The sequence below is a fragment of the Eleginops maclovinus genome, chromosome 7 (genome assembly GCF_036324505.1).
Source record: "Eleginops maclovinus isolate JMC-PN-2008 ecotype Puerto Natales chromosome 7, JC_Emac_rtc_rv5, whole genome shotgun sequence".
Classification (NCBI taxonomy): domain Eukaryota; kingdom Metazoa; phylum Chordata; class Actinopteri; order Perciformes; family Eleginopidae; genus Eleginops; species Eleginops maclovinus.
Window position 1 is genome coordinate 3636086 of NC_086355.1, and position 27804 is coordinate 3663889.

Here is a 27804-nt window from a genome sequence, read left to right on the forward strand (position 1 = left end):
AAAGCAGATATTTCAGAATTGTTTTGGTTCCGGAGTTAATCGAGTGATGCACGTCACTCAAACCTCCTTAACAATGACACTAAGACCTTTCTCGGCACGTGCGCGTCAGTCTGTGATTCCTGGAGCTTATCGTTACTCCACAAGAGTTTTCTCCAAATATGTGCGTTGATGAGTGTCTCTGTGTGACTCTGCGATGCCTCCGCCTTTCTCCACGCGGCAGCAACTTAATCCCTAACCAGCGGAGACTTTCCCCAGGCTCTCCATTCACACAGCTCACCCCAGGCCCCTCTCCAACACATGACCTTTGACCCTGCTGGGGGAAACTATGATGAACAGAGGAGGATAACCACTTATCACATGAACTCTCTGTGGTTTGCTTGTGGTGTTCTTCAACCTGTATGTTGCATATTTATATATTTGATCAATAACCATCTGCATGTTACCATGAATTATTAAGGAAAAACTTCAACTTTGAACAGAGAATCAAAATAAAAATGGCAGAAAACTCAGTAAATGCACGAACCTGTGCAAGCTTGGGATGGTAGTGGTTTTGATGAAAGTGTTTTAGATAGTAATGTTTCAGAGAAAACGCACGTGTCAGGAAAGTCATGAGCATACGACTGGATAAATGAGACTTGTATTATACGGCAAAAGTTGTGTGAGTGTGTAAACGATCTTGTGTTGAAGGTTTTCTCGTATTCAACATTCCCAGTGTCCCCATTTTGCACGAAAAACCTACTTTTCTTCAAGAATTCAAGGTGAATAATAGATGTACAGTGATAATTTCAAAGGGTGAAGTGTTTTTTTACAAGAAGAAGAAGAAGAAGTAGTAACAAAAAGCAAGAATAAGATAAAGGTCAAACAAAAAGTCAGCCCACAGAGATATCAAAAATGAAAGGCAGATGCAGAACAACCCCAGAAAAGAAACACTCAAAGACTCTGTATGTGTTATAGGGGGAGTAGAGTCCGGTGCCAGGAGATGCACCACGCCCAGCAGTGACTGACATCCTGCTTCACCTCCAGTGCCCTACTTCCCCTCAGCCTCCCGGGCTATGGGCTGTTGAGGCGGGGGTAGTGGGGTGGATTACAGGCGATGCTGGTGTGCGGGGCCGGGCTGCCAGCAGCGCTGTGAGCCGGTGTCGCCAGAGCGATCTGCCAGGTACGCCACGGAGGATTAAAGCCACTAGTGCTGGCACTGAGAGAGGGGCGACGTGAGGGGACGTGTCCCACGCTGCGTCCGCCTCTCAGGCTGCAGCATGGAGCCGGGGGAACCATGGGAAAAAATGCTGCTGGTTGTTATGTTGGGTGTCAGGACAGCAACTTGGGGAAATACCCTTATAAGTTCAGGGTAATACTCTAAATGCAAAATAGAAAATGGTGTAGTTGTAGTTGCCATTTCAACCTGTTTCACTATAGCACCATCTGCTGCCTTGTGTTCCTGAAGTGAACTGCTCATCCTTGTCATGAAAGGTCTCCAGGAAAACTTACAGATAGCCATCCAAGTATTATCTGGAATGAGTTTCTTTTTTCCTTATTATTTTAAAGAGTACATGCCACCTCAACCATGAAAAAGAACAGCAAAAAATAAAGTTTATTTCTGTGGGTCATGTTTTAATTTTACAAAGCATTAATCAGAGTATATTATTATTATAGCATGATTGACCTGACCTGCAAACTACACATATTTACAGTTCAAATCTCCATTATATGTTTAAGATGAACATGCCTTGCTTTCTAAAATGATCTGAGGTAACTATGAAGAGCTGAATTTAGATCTGTTGAGATTACTGGTTAAATGAAAAAAATAGTCGTTTTTACACTCGTTAAATCCTCTAGTTTTTCTAATTAAGAAATATGGCATTTAAGGATGCATTCCCATCCAATGAACACATTCCCTAATTGAAAGAGACATAGAACAGACCAACAACTGCATTCTATCATTTCCATATTGAGGAAAATGAAAATGAGGGGGTTCAAATGAAATGTTAAAATGAGTAAAACTTTGTGAGGGATTTCCACATCTCAACTTGATGTGTTTTCCAGACTTCCTTCTCTATACCCTCTGCCTTCACCACTCTGCCTGCTGATTGGTTCATGATGACATCACCTCTGCAGGGCTTCACCATGACAACCAGTATGTGCGCTATTATCTGATGTCCCTCTTCAGACTGTTTGGGGACCTCACAAGGAGACTCACACCTGTTTAAGTGTTCAGTGAGGCGGGTTTCAGAGGAAACAAGAGGTCCTTCTTCCCCCTGAGGAGAGGTACAGAGAAACTCTGACACACAATGATGCTGTTTCAAAAACTCTGGGATGTATTTTCTGACTTTATTCTTTCAGTGGTTAGTTAGAAATCAAGGTTGAAAGAAAATATCAGGTTTAGAGGTCTTCCTGGATTCAGTTACATGTTCAACCCCACACAAGAGGGCAGTGTTGTACTGCTCTGCTTTATTACGTTGTATTAAATGGCCGTTTGTTCATCTAAAAACCATGTCTTTGAAATGTTATCATGGCCATGATTGACTTGGTTATCCGTGTTTTAGTCGAGTAACGTTTCTTGCTGCTACCCAATGTAGGTGTTATTATTTTTTGATGATAAAAATATCATATTTTTATCCGATGTGAGGGTCCAGGGACAGAGGGTGTCGTACATGTACAATTTGTGATATAAATAAACTTTGATTGATTGATTGATTGATTGATTGATTGATTGATTGATTGATTGATTGACTGACTGATTGAGAAGCATTTGCACTCTCAGCCAGTAGGGTGCATCAACAACATAAAGGTGGAGACACTCACCTGAGCTCTTTGTTGATGTGCTTCAACACAATACAACTTAGACACAACTGCAAGATAAAGTAACTCCACAAGTGCTGCAATGCTTCTGCTTCAGGTCAGTATTTGTTATTTAAGAAACAAACTCACAGCCCTTTGTCTCAAAGACAGTTTATTATCTCGGGAGTTAACCTTGGGAGTGCTTGTGACCAATTAAATCCCACACTTTGGTAACATTTTCCTTTATTTACAGACTTGTTTAGCTGCTTTTGGTATATTTTACTACAAACTGTATTGAATTCTGCATGAAAAATTACATTTGACTAACTTTTCTTTTCTGTCGTTCTCACCAACTTGACTTAGCTCCTCGGGCCCTCCAGACTTTACGCTGCTTTGTCCTGATTTTAGAGTTAGTACATCTACTTTGTATATTAAAGTGTATGTTACTCTCTTCTTTAATGCTCAAACCAAAGTAAGTTTTAGAATAAACACTTTAAAATAAGTAAGATGTGGAATCACATTTGTAGAACTACCCTTTCAGATATATTTGGAAGCACACGTGATGAGGAGAAAAAGCATTTATTGAATAGTGTATCTGTGCACAGTTATGTGACAGTTCCTTTAAATGTGTAATATTATTTAACATTTACAAAGCTTTAATCTACATGCAACAAGAGCAACATTCACAAACACACAAGAACATGAAATACAGTAAGTGCTGAGCTCCAGTTTGTACTGTCACTATCAAACAGCAGGGGGCAGAGCAGAGCTGCCATTTCCGTCCACAGTGAGTCCTGTCAGCTTGTACCAACATGGACAGACTATCAAGAGCCTGCTTTTGTGGAGAGCTCTCTGAAGTGTTGTGTGGTGTGTTTTCACTCCTTTTTAATATCGGGCCAGGGTGGGGTAATTGTATACGGAAGAGGATTAGGGCTGAGTCAGACTTCTGAGAAAAAAAGTCAGAAATACGAGAAAAAGTCAGAATTCTGAGAAAAAAGTCAGAATTCCACGAATAATTAAATTAGGATTTATTCATAAAAAATCTCAGAATTATGACTTTAATTCAAATCTGAACATCTTTTTATGTTCACTGCATTTTAGACACATTTTAGATCTGACCAAAAGGGGTTATTTTTTGGGAGAAAAAGAAAATCAGAATTACGAGGAAAATTTAATTGGGACTTTTTCAGAAAAAATCTCAGAATTATGACTTTACTTTAAAAAAAAATCCATTTAGGTCAGATTTCCTATTTGTTTTTACATGTGGCCCTAATCCTCTTCTCTAATAGTAGGACGCGGGATTGATTGGTGTGTAAACCTATGACTTTGCACCACAAAATGATTTGGATTATAACCACTTTGTGCTCAAAACAATAAAATGCAGACCTATGAAGCTCTGCCGGGATCTGAACACCTCTTTATGTTCACTGCATTCCACATCAACACTCTCGTCATCTTCTCCTGCCTCCAATAAATCTTTAATTTGTTCCTTCATATCAAAAAAGCTTATAACAATAAATCAAATGTAGAATTCTTGGTCGTCTTCTTCTTCTATGGTGTCCGACCCTTGAACTGGTACACTGATAACGCTGCAGCTGTCCGACTGATTAATAGAAACATCGCTGAGGGAGGGAGAAGCGCTCGTGCTGGGGCTGTAGACACACGACCCAAACATGGTGTAAGGAGCTGTTTTAGAGGTGAAGCCCTGTGGAGTCCGGACCTGTGGAGTCCGGCCCAGTGTCGCCGCCCTGTAGGCGTCCTCCGGGATGCCAGGAGAGAGGGACGGTCCGATGTTTTCTGGCGGCGCCGATAATGGCCGAGCAGTTTGTGGCAGGCTGGATTTGATGTATGCCGACACCACGGTGAGGTCCACACCGCCGTCTGGACTTACCTTGTCCCCCGTGTCCACATCCGTCTCCTCCGCTCCGATTAAAGCGTCCAGATTGAGGCGGAAAGGTGGGATGAGGGAGGAGCTCCGGTTGAGGGAGTGGGGGCTTTGTGAGGGTCCAGGGGAGGAGCAGGTGGACCGGGAACTGGCTGAGCCCAGGTTAGGGAGAGAAAACAGGGAGCTGGAGCGGTGGTCCCTCCACTGGCTCCTCCAGGAGTCCGGGTGCTGCTCCTCGGGCTGCTCGCAGACCACAGGGTGGGGGGTATGGTGGGCTCTGGGACGGGATGCGGCTCGATGGTGGTGGTGCCGACGATTCCTGTGGGAGCTGCGGGCGAAGGTGGATGGAGCCGAGGCGGATTCAGTGGGGGAGGAGGGTATGTAGTAGGGGTCCTGCTGGTGGTGGAAGTGAGCACCTTGGATCTGAGAAGAAAAGGGAAATAAAACAAATGAAGGTCAAATTAAAATGTGTTTATAAAACCCAATATCACAAGCACAAGCCTTTATCTACAAACCTTTGCTGCAAATAGGGAAAACATTATTTGTATACTACAGATCAGGGCGATCCCCACACCCTATCCTAGATTACTTTCCTTGGTCCCACATTAGAGCCACTATTGCTGTTTAAATGAGGCCCTATACTGCTTTTTGTATGTCAATGGTTTGCAAAGGCAGTATTTGTCTGAAGTGTTCTCTAGATGTGCACAATCTCATTTTATAAATGTGTATACTAATATCATTTTAATGCCTGTAGGGTTTGTGTGCAGCTGCGTCTGCATGGAGATGCATGCAGATTATGGATTATTTAACATAAAGGCATATTTTGATGTTGGATACGAGCACCCTTTTTATGATCACAACACCTTAGGCCTGAACTTGAAATTTGAGCTTTGAAATCAAGGTTTAATAAGGATATTTTAGCCAAGTATTGTATGTTTCTGGAGGGGTCTTTTGCATGTAAGAGACTGCAGCAACTCCCCCATATTGTCTTGAGGAGGTAGTTAAAATGAGGTCACAGGGGCTATAGAGAAAGGAGGTGCATATTCAAGACTGTTAACTTCTCCCTGTAGACTTCTCATGCAACCGAGCGCTCCTCACGCGACACACATGTAGCAGAATATGGGAAAGGGGGGTACAAGGGAACCCCTAGTTCACAAAAAAAGCCCTCCTGTTCTGAGCTTTATGAATCACATGGACAGCTGGAGAATTCATCACCGTCCAGAGGAGCCCCATGTGTATTACACCTCCATTAATGGAGCAAAAATATCTCCAGAAACAGAGACGGCTGCACAGAAAACCAGCAATTTCACCATCTGATTATCATTGATGTCGTTACAGGTCTGGAAAAGCAAAACTAACATGGTAAATTTCCCTGTTCTGACGCAAATGTGGACATTTTTAACATGTAAGGCAGCTGCAGCAGGATTCATTTCATTGCTATGTTCCAGCTCCATGTTCTCTGTAAGTGTTTTAATGCACAGGTCCCTCCTCCTCCTCCTCCTCCTCCTCCTCCTCTTGATGCTGATAGTTTCTCCATGTTTCTGGTTCTCCATCATCCGGCCTGCCAACCAAACAATACCATCAGCGAGGAATAACTTTCCATGCTGCAGCTTCGAGGCAATTATTTCCCAAAGAGCACGCGGGAACGGAGGGGAGTTTCCATATGGTCCGATTCAAAAACAATAAATATCATGGAAGCGTATCTCAAGAGTTCAATGACAAGAGTTGAACTGTGATTTACCGCATCCTCACCGCAAACACAGGAAACAAGTGATGTCTGTATTTCAAACGGGAATGAGTATTCTTGCCGATACAGTAGCGTACAGACTGTATAGTTTCAGATGTGAGCCAAAATGAATCATCCACGAAGGAATGTAGTAAGCAGAAGATAAAAGTGAGCCAATAAATAGTATGAAAGCCTAAAATTGCAACCAGGTCCATTCTACAGTGTATTAGCAGCAGTGGTAGACGTTATGCTAATTAGGAAGTCCTAAAACCCGGGTTTCCTCGTTTAGAAGTCAATGTTTTTGGGTCAGATGCCTGATATAAAATCTGTGGTTAACACAAGCTGAAGAGATCATCAGAGGACTGTTCTACGGCATAAAATAGGGAAAATAGGGCACTGATGAATGTCTGGAGTTTCTGTGTCATGACTGAACGACAGCTAACCTACAAGCAGATTTGGTTGTTGGGTATAATACCTTGAAGGTTCAATTTTGACCTTTGAAATCGCAGTATTCAGCTTGTTTCACACTACCTCTGCCAAGTTGTCCTAAAGAGGTAGTTAAAATGAGGTCACACGGGCTGCAGAGAGAGAAGGTGCATATCCAGGACTATTAACTCCTCCCTGTAGGGCTCTCATGCAACTGAGGAGCGCTTCTCGGTTGCACGAGAGCCCTACAGGGAGGAGTTATCCCGTTGCAGAAACACTGCTTTTTAACATGATTCATTTGGTGCTTTCCCAGGAGCTATTGTTGCTATTGTTTTTGATTGAGAGCCCCGTAGTGTTAGAGAATGACATACAGTGGGGCAAAAAAGTATTTAGCCAGCCACCAATTGTGCAAGTTCTCCCATTTAAAAAGATGAGAGAGGCCTGTAATTTTCATCATAGGTACACTTCAACTATGAGAGACAGAATGGGGGAAACAATCCAGGAAATCACATTGTAGGATTTTTAATGAATTAATTGGTAAATTCCTCGGTACAATAAGTATTTGGTCACCTACAAACAAGCAAGATTTCTGGCTCTCACAGACCTGTAACTTCTTCTTTAAGAGGCTCCTCTGTCCTCCACTCGTTACCTGTATTAATGGCACCTTTTTGAACTCGTTATCAGTATAAAAGACACCTGTCCACAACCTCAAACAGTCATACTCCAAACTCCACTATGGCCAAGACCAAAGAGCTGTCAAAGGAGACCCGAGACAAAATTGTAGACCTGCACCAGGCTGGGAAAACTGAATCTGCTATAGGTAAGCAGCTTGGTGTGAAGAAATCAACTGTGGGAGCAATTATTAGAAAATGGAAGACATACAAGACCACTGCTAATCTCCCTCGATCTGGGGCTCCACGCAAGATCTCACCCCGTGGGGTCAAAATGATCACAAGAACGGTGAGCAAAAATCCCAGAACCACACGGGGGGACCTAGTGAATGACCTGCAGAGCTGGGACCAAAGTAACAGAGGCTACCATCAGTAACACACTACGCCGCCAGGGACTTAAATCCTGCAGTTCCAGACGTGTCCCCCTGCTTAAGCCAGTACATGTCCAGGCCCGTCTGAAGTTTGCTAGAGGGCATTTGGATGATCCAGAAGAGGATTGGGAGAATGTCATATGGTCAGATGAAACCAAAATAGAACTTTTTGGTAAAAACTCAAGTCGTCGTGTTTGGAGGAGAAAGAATGCAGAGTTGCATCCAAAGAACACCATACCTACTGTGAAGCATGGGGGTGGAAACATCATGCTTTGGGGCTGTTTTTCTGCAAAGGGACCAGGACGACTGATCCGTGTAAAGGAAAGAATGAATGGGGCCATGTATCGTGAGATTTTGAGTGAAAACCTCCTTCCATCAGCAAGGGCACTGAAGATGAAGCGTGGCTGGGTCTTTCAGCATGACAATGATCCCAAACACACCGCCAGGGCAACGAAGGAGTGGCTTCGTAAGAAGCATTTCAAGGTCCTGGAGTGGCCTAGCCAGTCTCCAGATCTCAACCCCATAGAAAATCTTTGGAGGGAGTTGAAAGTCCGCGTTGCCCAGCGACAGCCCCATAACATTACTGCTTTAGAGGAGATCTGCATGGAGGAATGGGCCAACATACCAGCAACAGTGTGTGAAAACCTTGTGAAGACTTGCAGAAAACGTTTGACCTCTGTCATTGCCAACAAAGGGTATATAACAAAGTATTGAGATGAACTTTTGTTATTGACCAAATACTTATTTTCCACAATCATTTGAAAATAAATTCATTAAAAATCCTACAATGTGATTTCCTGGATTTCTTTTTCTCATTCTGTCTCTCATAGTTGAGGTGTACCTATGATAAAAATTACAGGCCTCTCTCATCTTTTTAAATGGGAGAACTTGCACAATTGGTGGCTGACTAAATACTTTTTTGCCCCACTGTATATGACATATTTTGCTCCTCCTGTCAACGGACACTTTATGTAGTACATGCCTTATCTTGTGAGGCTCCGCTCAATGATTGACAGAAATAAAAAGCAGGTTTAAAGACGGCCTATTAAGCTTTTTGGGGTTTTCCCTTTCCTGTAGTGTGTTATAGTTAGTATGCATGTAAATGGTCTGCAGAGGGCAGAATCCCAATGTTCCCTCCCACACTATACCAATGAAACACCTCCATTGGACTCCTTTGTTTACTTCCGGAACATAGTAACATCAGTAATAATTCCATTGGCCAGCGCTCCAACACATATGTATGTGATAGGCTAAGGGGCGGGACGTCGCTAAGTGGTTGACCAATCAGAGCAGACTGGGCTCTGGTTTCAGACAGAGGGTGAAAAGAGGTGCTGCAGCACAGGCAGTATGAGAAACATAAAGAGCTGTTTGAACATTAAAGCATGGAGACATGTCCCAGGAGAGACACAAACATGAACCTAGATGTGAGTGTTGTAAGCCCTCTTTGAAGTAAAGTGTGTGGGAATGTTGTGTATTAATTACGATCCTAACAAGGATAAAAGTACAAAAGTGTGTGTGTTTGGAGAAAAAACAGAAAGAGTGTAACAAAGCTTCAGTGTTTCCCTCTCTGATCATAACCGCCCTCTGGTTCTGCTATCCTCTCTCCTCTAGAGTCCTCTGCCTGTTTGTCCTTCGCTCTTTTGCACTCCTTCTCTCATCACTCTGAGACTTGAGTTGTTACACGGTTGCATACTTACCGCTCCCACACAGGAAAGAGAGAGGCACTGTGTGTATAGATTTAAAGCATAATTTTTCCAAAGGTGCAGCAGGTCAGCATTTACTGAAGTTATTTCAGTTGCATGTTTGGGTGAGAGTGTGTGTGCTAATACGCCGTGACAGGATCTGTCCAGTTTCCGTGAGGACAAAATGTGACAATGCCGATGATGAGCAGCAGCAGGGGGTGCTGGGTAATGAGGTTGTTGACATGGCGATGATCAGAGCCCTAAATCCTGTGAACCACAGTTGCGTCGGGATGAGCCGGGTCAGCCGTAGATTTGACCTCACGAGATATAAACCCTGATTCTCAGCGACACAGGACAAAAAGGATTCCATTAAAGATGAAATGATTCATCTCCAGAAAATGAGTTTCCAAACACCTTGTTTTCTTTATTTTTGCAAACTTTAGTTTAGAATTGAGACAATAAAACATTCTGTGATTGTGTTTTATCTCTATACACTTTTATATACACAACTTGAATAGCTGAGGCCATCGGTGATATAAACACTACTGAGGACAGCATTAAAAATACCTTCCAGAAGTCCCACAAAACTTCAAGTTTATTATTAATTTAGTTAACTTTTTTAACATAATCCTTATTTTTGGATATCAATAACAACTATAATATATTTGACATAAGTTTATTAATTATTTGAGCTGTTTTGGAGATCCGACCAAAAGGGATTTATTTTTCAGAGATTTAAGCCAGAAGTAGCCAGAAGTATTCGCATGTGACCCCAATAAATATTTTTACCGCCTTTCTGCCTTGAAACGTTTTATTTTTACTCAGACTACCAATAAAGTTTTGTGTTTTCATCAGCGGACAAGTATGGAAAAAAAAAGTTTTTGCTGCTGCTTTTGCTGGCAGTGTGTGTGTGTGTGTGTGTGTGTGTGTGTGTGTGTGTGTGTGTGTGTGTGTGTGTGTGTGTGTGTGTGTGTGTGTGTGTGTGTGTGTGTGTGTGTGTGATAGTGCCGAGGAGCACATGATTTCGGGCCAGGTGGCAGTTCAGCATCATGCATATGTTCCTTTGTCCGACCAGATTAGCTTTTTGTTTCCAATCGCAGTAATGGACTGCTGCTTAATCGGATTGAACTTTCAGACCTACTTATCTGCCACTGCCGGACACACTCCTCCTCTGAAACAGATACCCTCCAAACAAGCAACATGTGGTGTGTGTGTGTGTGTGTGTGTGTGTGTGTGTGTGTGTGTGTGTGTGTGTGTGTGTGTGTGTGTGTGTGTGTGTGTGTGTGTGAGAGAGAGTGTGAATGTGTTCGTTCCAGGGCTTTACTCATATTTACAGTTGTTCACCAAGCTATCTCACCTGCAGTAAGATCTTGTTTCCATCGTAGTCCTCCGTCTGCCAGCGGACCTCACTGATGGGGCTGCAGGGTTGAGGCAGCAGGGGAACCAGCGTCCCGACATCTCGGACCCTCACCTCCATCACCGCCGACTCCAGCACCACCGGACTCTGACCGCGCGGCAGCCTCTTGAACGACAGCTGGATCTCCATATCCGGGTTGGAGTAGACCACGAAGAAGCAGAAGTCCTCCTTCTTCTGCGACACCCTGCGTTGCAGCAGCAGCTTGTACAGCCGCACCATGTCCACGTAGTTCTCATGTCTGCAGTAAACAGTGAAGCGCACGATTTCCTTCCCGTAGTGGACCTGCCGCACGGCCCACAGCGGCGTGCCGGCAGACAGAGTGAAGAAGTCCTGACTGCACGGCGTCAGAGGTAACATCCGGCGGCCATTGCTCACTTTCTCCGTGTGGTGGTAGCGCCACGGAGGCCTCTGCAGAGCGCGGTGCAGCATCAGGATCTGCTCCTCACCACCGTACGCCTCCTGCAGGAAGATGATGACCGCCATGGACGGCTGGTTGGGTGCCACTGGGCTGCCGTTCTGATGGTGCTTCGGCCGGGAGACGGAGGCTCGCTCTGAGACCCTGAAGAGCTGCAGCTCGGGGTGAACCCACGCCAGCACGCCATCAGCCGCACGCTGCAGGAACTTGCCCTGACCCGGGTCTGCGATGAGGTGGATGCTTACGAGGAAGGGGTCCTGGAGCTCGTCCATGGATAACTCACCTCCACATACAACAGCATCAAGACAAGTGGAGAGAGAGGGGAGGAGGAATGGGACGAGAGAAAGAGAGGAAGAGATAACATTATAATCAGCTAGAATTTGAGAAAACCAAACTAAACATTGACACAGTCTCAGTGTCAAGTCTAAGTTTCAGTGTGCTGTGAATGTGTGCCAATAAAAAACAATACAAATAAAAAGATTGGGATCAAAAGAATCCAAAATGAACGTTAGTCCTTGGGACACCGGGATGTCTATTTGTTTACCTCTTTCTTAGAGTTTCTCTTTTCATTCTTTCTAAGAATGCTCTCTCCCCTCCTTTTCCATTTCACTCACTCACATCTAACATTCATCTTTCTCCCATATTCTATGTTTACCTTTCTCCCCCCCTCTCCTCTCCAGCAGACCCATGTGGAGCAGGGCTCCTCAGTGGACTCTCATTAGTGCCATTAGGAGGTCATTACTGAAGCCCTGAGGAATGTTCCAGACCCACAGCAGGAGCGATGCATTCAGGTGTGGCCTCCCCCTGAACCCCTGACCTGGAAAAACTCCCTGGCACAGGTACCTCAAAAACCCCCTTCCCAAAAACTCATATTTACTCAGTGTTTTCATTCTTACTTCTACCGTATCGCCTCATCTCCATGTTCTCTGATTTTACTGCGGCCTTTATCTGCCTCCTCGGGGGACTTGTCCCATTTCGCCTGTGCTTTGAGGCTGTTTTAGAAAGGGACACACAGTCTTCTTGTGCCTGGCACAGCGACTGTTTGGCCGCTGCCAGAATCCATGAAACAGAGAGGCCAAACTGTCTCATGAGTCCCGCTGGCCTTTTAGCTAAAGGACAGCTTCTACGTGACCAAGGAGGTGACTTTTCCTAAATGTTAGGATCACGTTACGAGGAAACGTTGCTTGAAGACAGGACTCGTGTTTCGATGCACCTGTGATGTCAGAAATGGGACTTTAAGCAGCCAGTCTTGTAAACATTCATTAGGATACTTTCATATAGGTATTGGGTTTTGAATTGAGTGATTCAGGGACTTCATGGGAATCAGCTGGAGGCTAAATCTTGTACAAAGCATCTGTCTTTATTTATTTATATAATGTTTGGGGAAGACACATCTATAAATGAAGTTTCTATTACATTCTTCTACTTGGCTTATAAAAATGTGCCAGATAAGGATTTTCTTAGGATGTCCATGAGGGACGGCGTCAAAACAAATGCTGTCTTTGAGGACCCAAATGTATATTTCGAGACCCCTGAGAGTGTACAGTGTTTATATATGCCTTTTCCGTGACTCCAACCACTTAAATTTAGATCCGGAAACCATTTAAGAACTTCAAATTATTAATAATTTCTTGATAATCGCGTTAATTATCAAGAATTTATTGTGATTATGACTTCTGATCCACAAAATATATCCCTGTGTGCTACACTTGAACGCCGATCACTGACTTTTCAAATGGTACAACTTTAAATTGTTAAAAGCTACACCTGAGGACATTTTATCTGTGATTTGAAAGGAAATTCAATAAGCTGATAAAGCAGAGGATTCACATTCGATGAAAAGCCATTGTGTCCTCGTGTGGCCCGAAGAGATACGTTAATACGGCAGGATCAAGAAGGATCCACTGCAGGTTTAAGCACGATGCCAAGGCACAGACATCCTGACACAGACACACACACACACACACACACACACACACACACACACACACACACACACACACACACACACACACACACACACACACACACACACACACACACACACACACACACACACACACACACACACACACACACACACACACACACACACACACACACACACACACACACACACACACACTCATTAACAGCCGGGTGATCCCATTAGATTGAATGTCACCCTCCCTGACGTGCAACACCCATCACAGGGAGGATGGGGATCTTTGTACAGTACCGCCACACAGACGCCCTGATTTCTCGACCGTAACTCCAAATACAACTCTTATTACCGTGTCCTTTTTCAGGAGTCAGAAGGCTTTGATGACCTCGACCACTTTAGCATTGATGATAAACACCAAAACAAAAACTAATCAGCTGATGGTTTGAAAAATGATCCTAAAGCTCAGTTTCCTGCATTTCCAACTACGCTTTCTATTAGACACTTCATTTTTATTTACATCTGCCAAGCAGGTTATGTTTCTGGCTCAGTATGTTTGTCAGCGGTATTTTGAATTAAATTACTGGTCCGATTTTCATAGATGTATGTAAAGAATTACGTAATTATGTCGCTATCAAACTTAAAAGAGTCTTGCCTGAATTCTATTATTTGGACTCCTTGTAGTTTATGTGAACTGTTTTCTGTTTGCCTTTCTCTTTTACTTAGTCACCAGTTATGTCCTGCAGTAAATGCTATAATCGCTACTGTTTCAGAGAAGGTTTCTTTAACTTTACGGTTAGTTTGGAGTTTGTGATGCTTTAGAAATGTATTGAGATACATTTATTAATTAGCCTTTCGACTCCAGAGGTCTTTGTTAGGTTGTAGTTGACCAATCACTGTTAATAAACCGTCCACTAATGATGTGAAAGGACACACAAACTGCAGATTTAAGTGATGCCACTTTGATCAATGACCCACATAAAGAAGGCAGAGCAGTTTACTGTCAATTATCTGCCGTTAAGAAACATTGTACACATCCATCTGTCACAAATCCAACAGAGACCTCGCTCAGCAGCAGCCACATACACCAGGTACTGCTGAGTTGTACATCTCAATCCCTTGTATATTCAAGCTTGTGCTTTTCCTGCAGCAATACGATTTAATGGGGAGCTGGCACTGAGATGAATAAATGAGGGATTAAGTCACCCCAATCCTGTGATGGACTGAAGGGGGTTTGTGTGCAAAGCTCTGAAGGAGTGCGTCTCTAAGCTCTTAATCCACTCGAGTCTTCAAGCCGAAGCTGATGTTCTGACTCGACTGACACACGGCGCGCAAACATCCTCCACACACACACAAAGTGTATCTGTAGAGAGGCGTGTCTTGTTCTCGTTCTCACAGACTCCTACCTTCGCTACGTGTTTGAGTGTTAACCGGCAACACATGTTCGCAGCCGTACGCTCAGATGATGACGTGAGATAAAACAACACGCATTCTGCTGGCCCCTGCACATATGAGAGTGATTAGCAGTGTGTGTGTGTGTGTGTGTGTGTGTGTGTGTGTGTGTGTGTGTGTGTGTGTGTGTGTGTGTGTGTGTGTGTGTGTGTGTGTGTGTGTGTGTGTGTGTGTGTGTGTGTAGTAGTGCAGTCACAGCTCAACTAGCTTGGCCCTCAGTATAAGTCAAAACAACTGAAGGAGGAAATTTAAGATGGGGGCCCCTTTTTGTCGTCTGGTTAAATAAAAAAAAGATGCAAATTCCAACATTTATATGCAGGCCTCACTGGAGCCAGGGAAATTAAAATGTAAGTCCTGACTATAATATTAGATCTTTAGAGTCCAGTTAAACCTTTCATTATTTCAAATATATAGAACTTTTACTCTAAATTAAAGTGCGCCAGGCTACTTTTCAAACACTGAAGGATCATCAGCCTATAAGTGTTTATGGCTTATAACCCTAACCAAGTAACAGAGTCACATGATCATTAATTTGTCGTGTTTCAGGCCAAATAATTATTAGAAATCCAGTATCCTCTCTCTTTTAGCTAGATGAGGAAACCATTGAATGAAAAACTACTTCAAATGACCAATAATTTCTTTACTATCACATGATTTTATTTGTGTAACGTTACTTCTGGTGAACAGAAATATCCCCGTGTGTTAGTGAAGAGGCTTGAAAGCCAATCATTGACTTCATCCCGAAGAGATTTGATGAGGTGATTACAAAGAATCAAATTTAACAAGCCGATAAAACGTTCGATGAAAAGCCACTAAACCGTAAGGCCTCTTTGCCTGAAGAGATACGTTAATCCTGATGAATGAAAATCCAGCTCTGTTAGCTCTGCTTTTGCATCCATTTGTCTCTTTAGCTGCAAAATGCTTGACTTAGTTTACCAGATAAAGGATCCTGTCTGCTGTTTGCTGCTGTAAAATATGTTTTGCTCCTCACTGTGCCCGAAAAAGGACACTTTGAGAGTCACGATAAGTCTGGTTACTAATTGTCTAATTAGTAATCTAACTAATGGAGTATACAAATTAGATGTAAATACCAAAACTTGCTCCTACTAAGTCTTGGGTATGTATACAAAGTCTAGTCTCATTCCTCTGTGTCATAGAGATTCATCTTTATCTAAAAACACATGATTGATTCTCTAGGACATATTCTTTCATTGGCATCCACACACATCAACTGCACGGACGTTTGTCTAAAGTGAATCACACATTCACTGCCCTGCTGCTGGGAAAACTCACTTTAGATACCAGTGTGTATTTATATGCAGCTGAAATAAGTCGTCCAACAAATGCACCATCTACCCCTCTCTAAGTAATGAGTCCACAGCTGTTTTAGGCAATTATTGAGACTTTTCTTCTGAAAGATAATGTCGTCAGTAGGAAGAAATGGGCTTGTGTCGCTGATTAACTCTCTGTTTGTCTTAGTCTTTTCATACACTGACCATTTAAAGACAATCTAGCAGAACTCCAGCCTTATCCTTGAATCAGTTCTCACATTACAGAGACTCTGAGAAATCCCAACGCCGCCAACCTGAGCGTTTCTCAGAGGATAAAAGCAATCAGATGTAAAAGTGGAGCCGCTGTTTCGTGGCCTTGAACTGCTGCTGGTGTCAAACTTGAGAATTAGATGGATTAGAGATGGGTTACGACAGACTGTTGTGTGGGGAAAGATTAGAAGAGGAGGCTTAGTGACGAGACCAAAGCACCTCGACAGGGCTCGTCCAAATTCATGCAGGTCGTGTGACCTTCACTGTCCAACCTGACGTGGGACAAGGCAGCTTGGCTTAGTAGAGGAACAGAAAAGTGGCGAGGTGCTGATGCTGTGACTATTGACTGTATATACAAGGCTGTGACTCTAATTAACTCTATTGGTATGCAAATAAACGAGCAAAGTCCATGAGTTTTTCGTGAAAAAACAGTCTAATGTTTGGGAAAAAGACTGTCGGTGTATTAGATCTTATTTTATGATTATTCTATCCAAAATAAAATAATATTTTTGGGATTTATTAAGTTGGTTTTGTCTCTTATTGGCAAATGTGGGGCACTGGGGAAGGGGAAACAAAAAAAAAAAGCAAGACAAAAGGAAACAGAACCTTTTCTAAGAGGTGCTGGATTATGGGCGGCAGTGGCTTAATCTGTAAGGGCTTGGACTGGGGTCTTTCGGGTCGCCGGTTCACGTCCCGATTGGACCAAAAAAAAAATGGAGTGAGCTGGTAGCTGCCAGTTCTCCTCCTGAGACACTGCCGAGGTGCCCTTGAGCAAAGGCACCAAACACTGAAACTGCTCGCTGGCGCCGAGTACCTGGCAGTCTCCCTGCTCTGCGACCTCTCCTGCATGTGTGTGGTTGTGTCTGTACATGTATCCTCCCTGTGTGTAATGTGTGTAAACACTGCAGAGTGGGGAAAGACATTTCCCTGTAAGGGATTAATAAAGTATATCTTCTTCTTATTATTATTATTTAAATGTAGCTTTACTCCAAACATAGAGTAGAAATACCGTATAAACAGGTCATTTAAGGAGAGGAAAAGCATAATTCAAAGGCACGTTGTTTACACCCTATCTGATTTATCCGTCTGCATAATTACATAAGTTTAAACACCAACGCACGGTTTACACAGAACTTGGTATTTACTTTCTATTCTCAACAGTGATTGGGTGTTTACATTTAAACAAAACATGATATCTAACCCCTTGTCATTCCTTAACTTACTCCTTTCTAAACCACATTTATATTCCTATGACACAAAGTTATGTGTGCTATTTACATGATATCAATATTTAGCTTCTTAAATGTCACGGTTATTTATCAGAAAACCCCTGTTCGGGATCAGGCATCATCAAACCTGATTTTTACTTCCTTTTAAAAAGACACCCGATCCAAAGGCTAACCTTGAGTTTCTCTGAAGTATAATTCAACCTCTCATGCACCCGGGTTTTGGACACACACACGGACCAGAAACAACAGGAAAGAACCCGACTCAGGTCTGTTTAGACCGGGTTAAAAGGAACCAAGGGGAACCATAAAAACCTTTAACTCCAGCAGTCATTGTTTCAATCAACGCAATGTGCTGAGACAAAACAACTAAACCCATTTCAATGTGCGCCTCCTCAGTAATTCATTAACATAAAGAGGCCGAGAACAAGGCTGACAGAAACAACTTCTCAATTAAAGCATTAACAAACAGCTGACTGCAGCGCTCAGCCGCGTAGTACAAACCTCGCGTTTGGAGGACGCACATTTGGAAACACTTAACCCAAGCTGCCTTATGGCACAGCCCGCAGCTCATGTTCAACTAGGGAGGAAGCACCAGTGTGTGTGTGTGTGTGTGTGTGTGTGTGTGTGTGTGTGTGTGTGTGGTCCATCCATCAGGTGCTATTTAAACTGAGTGTATTTGGCTGACTTCACTGTGTGTGGTTTGGCGTTTTAAAGAATGCTCAGCACTGTCCTTCTTACCCAGTGTCTGACAACAAAAGCCCTTATATGTGGTTGTGTGCCAGCTGTCTTTAATTGACTTGAATCCCGTTTTAAGCAACATTTTATAATTCAAATGATAGTTTCTAACAATATATATTTTCCACTGGATAAACACTTTTAGACATCGTATGTTTGGATGTAAAGTGATCAAAGAAACGACAGAGTAAACATCAGTAAGCGGTCAAACAGCAGTGGAGAAACACCGATTTAAAGGTGATCTGCTTCATTCAGTGTTTCCCTAGATTTCATCACTGGGTCCATTTAGTGTGTACCTCTCTATATAGAGCTTTTTATTCTCTACTATCAGGGTCTGCCTTCTTTGGTGTGACTCAAATGGCTGACTAAAGCACAAACGATTCAGTGTTGCTGTTTGTAATTTCATCTAATTGATATCAGCCACTCTTAACGCTGATGCAAACAAACAGCTTTTTTCTACAGCTGCATTTACAGTCTTAAAGAGTGTTGTGCTTTTTAGGGTTTCCCCTTTCCTGTAGTGTGTTATATAGGTTTTTGTGCATGTAAATGGTCTGCAGAGGCTAAAATCCTGAAGTAGTTTCTCTCCCACACACTCCCCCCCCTGCCTGAAATCCTCCATTGGAATCCTTTGTTTACTTCAGGACGACAGTGACATCACTTTGTAACACTCGCTCTTCTATTGGCTGGTGCTCAAACACATTGTACTTGATAGGCCACATCTCTTAGCGGTTGACCAATCACACCGAAGCTGGCCAGCTAACCAATCAGAGCAGAATGGGCTCTGGTTTCAGACAGAGGGTGAAAAGACGTGCTGCAGCACAGGCAGTATGAGAAACATAAAGAGCTTCTTGAACCTGAAAATGAGCAGAATTTTATTTTGAAGAATCCACAGGGACTAAAGTGTGTTTTTTTTACCAAGGATAGCGCTGAGATGTGGATACACCTTTTCTATCTTTGCAAGCTGAAATGAAGTAAAGCAGACAAGCAAAGAAACACACACACACACACACGCACACACACACCTCTCAGCGTGCAAACATCTGCTGGTGACTGCCAAGCTTTTGTTTCGACGACTATCAATCCTGTCTCGACCCCTGCAGTACAAATACTCTCTGGATATGCTGATGCATGTTTGTTTCATTCACTGTTTGAAATCTTCCTTTCGTTCCCTGATTTCTCTCTCAGGCAGATACTTTCCCACAGTCTTTGTTTTGCTTTACCTGCAGAAGTTGGATCCCCTGAATCCCTCTCATGTTTTTACTTTCATCTTCCATCCAAGTCTTTTCTCTTCTGGATGCTGGCTGTGGTGTACATTTTCATGCGCCTACATCTGCAAGTAATAAGTACATCTACAGTATATTTCTGTAGGTATTCCAAGTGTGACAAATCATGCACGTATTTCTCCAGCATGTTTATAGCCTGTTAGTCTATTAGTATTTGTGTCTCTGTAGGGAGTCTTTGTGTTGTAATAGTCTGACCTCGGTCTAGTTTAAAAAAAACATCTTTCTCACAAAACATTCATTACCCTGACAGACCACCCCCTCCTTCTTACATGTGTACACACACACTCAAAATGTGGGGTCACAGGTCACTCACACTGAAGGGACACTCGTCTGCTGTGACCAATAGAGAGTGAGGTTGTGTGATTAAGTGTTTGGGGTGGGGTTCAGTTGAAGCCTCTTGAATCAAAACCTATTTTCTATTTTCTCCTGAACGCTTTAGAGATGCAGCACACAACAACAGCTGCAGACGGCATGAGAGACAAATCACACTTAACATCTCACCATCTGTCAGTGCGGCTGTGTGAAACCCTTGCAACCACAATTTCAATTCTTAAAGCTAAAGGGTTTTATATTGGCCATACGTCCCTATCTCCACCTTTACAGTGGAGCTGTAATGACGTATTTTTGTAGGCTGACCCTGAAGTTCGCATCGCAAAGGGGTTGCTTGGCAAAGAGCAATGGGATTCGCCCATCCACCGCTGAGCTAAAGGCAGACTCGTGTCAAATGTCTGATGTTTAGTAGTTTATTTAGTCACTTGAGAGAACAATTCAGAACAGAACAGACTTTATTTCAAGCTTCTAAACCACAAATGTTTCCAAAAGTGTTTTGACTTTGAGAAGTGGTAAAATGCGTTTTACAGACACCTCAAATCTGTTGTTTTTCACATTCATGAGTAGGGTATTTCCTGACGTATTTTAGAACATGCGTGCTCACCACGGGTCTTATTTCAAAGCTCGTTCAAAAATACGTTGACTAGAAAAGGGAACTGCTAAAATGCTGACTCACGTCCAGGTTCAAGACTCATTCCTGCACCCCTCTGGAGATTCACTGACATTAACAACTGCCCTTGTATTGATTTAGTCTCAGTGTCAAGCCTTTTGAATTGTAGGCGGTGCAGTTAATAAATGAGAGTATATGACCTCGGTCAGACAGTCGTTGGTGGTTGAACGTGATATCGGTCTGTCTGCGGGGGGGGGGGGGGACCGGACTGAGCTGAGGTCAAAGGTCAGGGGTTAAGACCACCTGTATAAACAAGAGAAGGCTCTCTACCAGAACCTAAATATACTTCTGAGGGAGGCAGGAGCTGAGGGAGATGATGATGCATGAACTCCTCAATGCACACAGACATGCATGAACACACACACACACGAACACACACACACACACACACACACACACACACACACACACACACACACACACACACAGCTGAGACAGATGACTTCTCTATTTTGTCCCTTCACATCTTTGGGAAATCTGTGTGCTTCCATCTGTCCCGTCCGCCCTGCGTCATCATTAGTGTGAGTTTGACAAATTAACTCAGGCTGCTACTCTCACTTTCTGTCTCTCTGTCGGGGGTGTGTGTTTTCATCAACTAATCCTGGGTCTGACAACAAATATTGGACAAGGACTTGACACCACCTGGAGACTTCCTGTGATTTTCGATAAGTTCCCGGATCATCACTGCAGTTAGCAGAGAGGATTTCTCCATCATTAAAACGTCTTATTTTTTTGTCCATAACGGAACATATTCATCATGCATGTTTTGATGTTTGTTGACTTGCATGCCAGTGAAAGAAAGATCCACTCAGCATTTTAATCACTGTTTAGTCACCTTGTGTTTTTTGGATGCGTAATTGTCCTGCATTGTTGTGTGTAATGGTTGTTGTCTTATATGCCAATTCCAAAGACACATTTACATACTCTGCACATCTTTAAATCAACTGTAAAGTTATCTGAATCTGATTCCTTGAGGGAGAATAGGGAGTAGACATTGAGCAGCATCATCATCTCAGTAATTTTGGAGGTTCATATTTCCTTAAATCCTTTTTTTGGACTATACATTTTATCACATTTAAATCGTAATCCTTTGGTTGAGTTTCAGTTTGTAAATCTGAGTGACAACCAGCAGGAGGAATTCCTAAATCCATAAAGTTTGGGACAGGGCAGACTTTTCCTAAATGCCAGACATGCAGCAGATGTTTTGTTCTTAGTCAAGGTAATAGCACGTGGAACCAGAAAATCAAAATCCCCGTGTCTTGGTTTTTGTAAGACATATTGATTTAAGACATTTTAAAACCAATTGATGCCTTGAGTTAGATCAATGAATTCAATGCCTGAAGGACTTTTTAAGGATCCGAGTGAACCCTGTAAATCAAATGAAGTCCACAATGACAGTCCTGTCCAGTGTCTTTGTCATCGCGGTCACATTTTTCCACACACTGAATTTAAAGGGTTTTCTGACAATGTGCATCTGCTCCTGACCTCCACCGCTGACGGAGACAATAGTGGGCAGAAGCTCATCCGATACAGGAAAGAAAAAATGGAAAATATGTTGGATATGAGTTTGTTGGTCGTGTGTGCGTGTGTGTGTGTGTGTGTGTGTGTGAGGACTTCCTGAGTGGAGGGTGATAACGCAGCTTCCCGTGGACCAGATTGATGAGCTAATATTGGATTTAATCCTCCCTTTGTGAGTGGTCCAGAGACCTGGCAACCGGTCTGGAGAGAGGTCATGACCGCTTCAAATTCACACACATTCACAGAAAAACACACAAACACACACACACACACACACACACACACACGCACACACGCACACGCCTCTCTCAAGTGTCCTCCAAATGTGTTAGTCCCAAAGATTGACTTTAATATATCATGGTCCCTAAATTAGCACCAGAGAAGTCCAAACAAAGCTCTAACTCTTAACCATAACCAGTGCATTCAGCTCTTTAACCGTACTCATTTAAATGAATTGCCCCATCAAAGGTTCTTCTTGATTGATTGCATAATTGCCAATCATTTCTTATATTAAAATGTGCAAAATTGTCCAGCATGTACCATCGCAGTGAATGTATTCTAAGGTAGAGGCAGGAGGAAAATAATAATCACTTACTCACTATTACCTTAAAAAGAATCCTCTCTCTAACTGGCTGCAGGCCATACGGACGACTAAACTCCCAAAACACAATCCTCCCTGAGAGTGGATTTATTTTGTCAGTGTGTATTAGGGAGATAACGTCCTGGGCCTGAGCTGTGTGTGTGTGTGTGGAAGTCACTGTTAGAAATGCTTTATGTCGCCATTAGTTTACTTACTGCTGGTTGAGGACAAGGGACTGTAATCAGACCTGCAGAGGAAGACAGGAAGCAGAAAGAAAAAGAGGACGAGAAACAGAGAGAGGAGACAGGAGTTTATCTTACAGTATGAAGTACAATGCACATGATTTAGAGCACGACACACACTCCTATTTCAAATACAGTGCTGACAGCTGGCTAAACAGAAGGAGAGGTCACCAAAAATGCACACAGTGGTTTCTTTCTGTGGGGACAAAACACAGGGACATCTACTCCAGTACTGTTTGTAATTCTACTTCAGTCATCAAGTAAGATCTTTAGGTGCTTGTATTTTTCTGGAGTGTTTTTATTCTATGCTACTTTAAACTTGAAGTGAAGCGTTAAGGAATAAACTGCAGAAAAATTGAATATTGCAATAAAATGATTGGGATGATTCGTTGATTATTGGGATGATTCCTTTTTTAAATATCTGCCCCGTGATTCTGACTTGCTCTAAAATGGTTTGGGTTCTTCTTTGGTCCAAACTTCATCCTGCCACCAAGTCTCGTGAAAATCCAGCTAGGAGTTTTTCCATAATCATGACTGACAGTGTGTAGTTTTATTTTGATAAATGGACGGACTGATATTCTTTAGTTTGTCAAGTAAAAGCTACAGCACATAGGCTAACCATCACACGTTTTCCATTACTGTGTCTGATGCTAAACTGAGCTCACCATATCCTGACTCTAGCTCCATACTTTGAGGACAGACATGAGATCCATACAGTAAAAAGATCCTCTTGTTCCACTACTGTGGACAAACAGGAATTCTGTGTGTAATCTAAACCTTCCATCTTTGAAATGAGAGGGAAGCAGAATTAGATTTCCTCCTAATCTGATCTCTCAGGATTAGAGAACAAATTCTGGCCTCTTTGTGTAATTTCAGCACATATCTGTGATGTACAGAAGAATGCTGCATCCTACACATTCAAATACCCAGAGACGTCCATGAAACTCACATGTATACCACACAACCTGAGATTATCAGTCCCACGGGAGTCAGCTGACAACCAGTGAAAACTATTCCTCCACACACACACAGCCACACACACTCTCTCCCTGTGACTCCGTCTCTAAACTAATAAAGCCCCTGCAGCTACAGGACAGCAGGAAACAGAGGAGCGAGTCCGTTTCCTGCAGCAGGAGGTTATCAATCTCACTAACAGGGGCATTAGTGGTGGAGCAAAGAAAGGAATGGATGGTCGTATGAGAAGAAGAAGAAGTGAGCAGAGAGAGGTATGAAGATGGAGTGCTGCAGATGGGAAAATGTTGGCATAGGAAGCGAAAGTAGAGGAGAGCAGATTATAAATAAGTGGAAGGATCCTGCAAGAAGGACACAGAGTGAAAATTATAGACGTGTCCCTGAGAGCCAAATGACAATGTGGAAAAAAAAAAAGCCTTTCTTTTTTTAGAGGTTACGACTGTGTGGAGTAGAGTTGGAGGTAGTAGTGTGTGCAGTGTTTTAATGGCTCCCTTGGGTGTGTGTATTTGGCAGGACTCCCTCCCACAGTTAGCATCTCTGGCGTTTCCCCGTCTGCCTTTTATTCATCTGCGTCCAAAGACAATAAACTCAACGTGAAGCGAAGACAGGCAGCAGCGCCGTCATGCACACGGGGTTTGACTGCTGAGTGACCTGATGGGCCGTCCCGTCTAAAGGGCTTATTTGAACAGATTCAGGTGTCTCTTATTTGATTAAAGAAGGGAGACCACAAAGATAGAAAGTCAATAAACCCTCAAAGGTCTCGCTTTTCCAAACAGAGACTCAAATGAGCGTTAGATGGTATGTTCTGGAAAAATCATTTGTCAGAGTTTAAAGAAACTAATGCTGAGGGATGGGAGGAGAAGGGAACGCAAACCACAGTTTCCTGTGTTGAAATAACGCCCAACCATTCGACCAGTCCGCCGTTAGACTACGAGAGTAACGCAGCTTTCATGAGGACAGTCCTATTTGTTCAGATAAATGTCAAAACGAAGATTATGGAGAACTAAATGCTGCACTTATTGACTTTTCTGCTACTTGTGGCCACAGAACAAGCTGTAAGCACAGCTTTAAAGTCTATTATAAGTTATATATGTAATGTTCCTAACATTTGAATCATTACTTCCGCCAATATTTTGTTTCCCTTTACCTGTCTGTTCATTTGTCTGGAATATGGAACAATTACTGGCCGAATTTTCAAGAAACTTTTTTAAAAGCTCTGTTGTGATTGGTCAGCCTCTAAGAGATGTCCCGCCCCTTAGCCTATCACGTACAATGTGTTGAAGCGCTAGCCAATAGAAGCTTGAGTGTTACATAGTGATGTCATTATGTTCCAGAAGTAAACAAATGAATCCAATGGAGGTGTTTCAGGCAGGGTGGGAGTGTGTGGGAGAGAAACTCCCTCTGGAGGAACAGGGATTTTAGCCTTTGCAGACCATTTACATGCACTAAAACCCATATAACACACTACAGGAAGGGAAAAATCCCAACAAGCATAATAGGGACTTTGTAAAGTATAAAGGCCTATTGAGTCGGATTTCTGATTGGAGGAGAGATGATGGCAGGGACAGTGAACAGGAAGTGGAGTGGGTGAGGAAGTGACCTGATGGAGGCGTTCGCTCTCAGGTTATCAGTCCTGCCTTTTCCTCTCACATCAGCGCTTTACCCAGAGGTCTCTGCTGCTGAGTTTTCCCATGAAACACAGTCCTCTCACACACACATGATGTGGTTGGTTCCAGTTCCCAGCTAATGTGATTGCAGGCGACTCATTGATGTTCTGATGGACTACGTTTCCCAGCTTAATGACTTTCAATAGAAGAGTAAAGAGGACATTAGGCCTGGTATGTTGTTGTCTTTGTCCACTCTGTTGTTGTATAATGTCTGTGTACATGTACTTGCAATTCAAAAGGTTTATTATCATCAGCTTAAACCTCATATACACATGTCTGCCTTAATGCCTGTCTTTATTTTGTGTTGTATGTCACATTAAAATCTTAACAATGCCAATTAATGAGCACCGTCCTTCATAAATCCTTGACATTTACTTACAGTTTAGAGTTGACAGAGTCTAAAAATGCACATTCTGCTAATCAAAAGCCTTGAGAATCTCTAAACTATAGATTTTTAATCGCTAAAAGGCTGGGTTATATTGACAAAATGAATACACAATTAAAACAAAATGATATTTACTGAAGAACTATGGGTCTAGAAGTTAAATCTGGGTGTTTTTGTAATACATTTAGTGACTCTAGAAAGGCTCGTACTGGATTATTATAAACTTTAAGGTCATCAAGGGTTTGGCACTAACACACACACACACACACACACACACACACACACACACACACACACATACACATACACATACACATACACATACACATACACACACACAGTGCCGCTGCTAGCCATTTTGGTGCCCTAAGCATAATTCCTTCATGATGCCCTCCCCCCCCCCCCCCAATAAAAAAACATTATGAGTTGTGATGAGTGAGTGGGGAGGGGAGGGGGGAGGGGAGAGGGGGGCACCATCGGTACCTTTGAGTAGTATGCCTAAAAAGTGCCTCATATTTCTATAGTCTACTGAAATAATTTCGGCCTTATAATTATTATGACGATTTTTCATTAGGCTATTTTTGGTGGTGCCCCCTCGACACTTGGTGCCCTACGCACAGCGCGTAATGCGCGTTATGGGAGCGGCGGCACTGCACACACACACACACACACACACACACACACACACACACACACACACACACACACACACACACACACACACACACACACACACACACACACACACAGATCCTCCACTACCAGAGAACACTACATAAATCATGTGGTGTATGACATACCGCATGAGAAGCACATCTTTGTCTAATAGCTGTAAACAGAGGGAACAATAAATTAACTGTCTGTTGTCAAAACAATCTTCCATTAAGCTCCTTCTACAGTGTGAGTGTACTCATAAACAACTGAATTGCTGATTAAGACTTCACTTTCCACTAAATAATTACGTTCACACCTCCTCCATATGCCCTCATTAGACTTTACATCAAGTATTGGCACAGCTCAAGAGTGCAATCCAGGATAATTAGCATTTAAGATAATAATGATTGACTCATAACAATAACACTCTTGCTGTGTAACGTTGCCTTACTGTGATAAAAATGCTAATTACTGATTATTAAATATACATAACTTTATCATGCCTTGGGTAGCACCAAACTCCATTTAAAAAAGTGACGATTTAAAGTGTTCTCGCGTATTTGACAAGAAGAAGCTCTTAAGAATATTTGTATAATTTAATTTGTCATTGGTAAGGCATGTTTGCTTTAAGTCGGCTCATAAAATAAAGACACTTTCTAAATAAAAACATGCTTTCAGACATTTTTTACTACAAATAATACTTGGAATGAGAATTCTGTCTGGGTAATTTCCACACAGAAAAAGTGTTAATATCGTTTGAAAATTGTTAACCTGTATTCCGACTCAAGAATAAGAATATCTGACGGTGTGAATATAATATTTCATCACATGCATTATGCTTTCTGCTTCTCTCACCCTGCAGTCTCGGCTCCTGAATCCACGCAGTCATCTTCCGCTGAGGTTTTCTCCATCTCAAACATTTAGCTGCATTGTTTCAAAGTCCCGAAGTGAGGAATTAAACAGTGGCATTTAAAAACATGAGCTCGGGTATAGATAAGAGACTTAAATGAGAGAGAAAAAGGTCTGAATGATCCGGTTTGTAGGTCCTGTCCTGCAAAGATCAGTCTGGTGAACTAGTTTGGGCAACAGGAGACCGACTGTTTTCTCTGCGTCAAATGCGCTCTACGGTGATGCCTTCAGGAGCCGTAGGAAATCTGATGGATGCCCTACTAAGTGGTCGCTAGACTTCATGGGGGCTAGACAATAAGAATATTAATCACCGTCGATAAAACAAGAAAAGAGATAAAAGATAAG

The 27804-nt window shown here is 42.7% G+C and overlaps 1 protein-coding gene across 4 annotated transcripts; it reads right to left on the reverse strand.

The window, feature by feature from the left end:
- Positions 1–3341: 3341 nt before the first annotated feature.
- On the reverse strand, positions 3342–27649 carry LOC134866973 (protein FAM124A). 4 transcript variants are annotated; one of them, XM_063887217.1, is made up of 5 exons: positions 27406–27618; positions 26697–26725; positions 22846–22877; positions 10897–11663; positions 3342–5086 (listed from the first exon to the last, which is right to left on the reverse strand). In XM_063887217.1, the coding sequence occupies exons 2-5, from the start codon at positions 26699–26701 to the stop codon at positions 4298–4300; spliced, it is 1593 nt and encodes a 530-aa protein (XP_063743287.1). In that variant the 5' UTR covers positions 26702–26725; positions 27406–27618; the 3' UTR covers positions 3342–4297. The 4 variants fall into 4 exon arrangements, with proteins under 4 accessions (XP_063743287.1, XP_063743286.1, XP_063743285.1 ...); XM_063887216.1 differs by lacking the exon at positions 26697–26725 and having other exon boundaries at positions 10897–11654; positions 27406–27649; XM_063887215.1 differs by lacking the exon at positions 26697–26725 and having other exon boundaries at positions 27406–27649.
- Positions 27650–27804: the final 155 nt, after the last annotated feature.

Coding starts and splice junctions, on each gene's coding strand:
- LOC134866973 (XM_063887215.1), bottom strand. CDS start 27,470: ATGTTTGAGATGGAGAAAACCTCAGCGGAAGATGACTGCGTGGATTCA. Junction 22,878..27,405: donor TCAGGAGCCGAGACTGCAGG/GTGAGAGAAGCA, acceptor CTTCCTCTGCAG/GTCTGATTACAGTCCCTTGT. Junction 5,087..10,896: donor GAAACAAGATCTTACTGCAG/GTGAGATAGCTT, acceptor TTTTCTTCTCAG/ATCCAAGGTGCTCACTTCCA.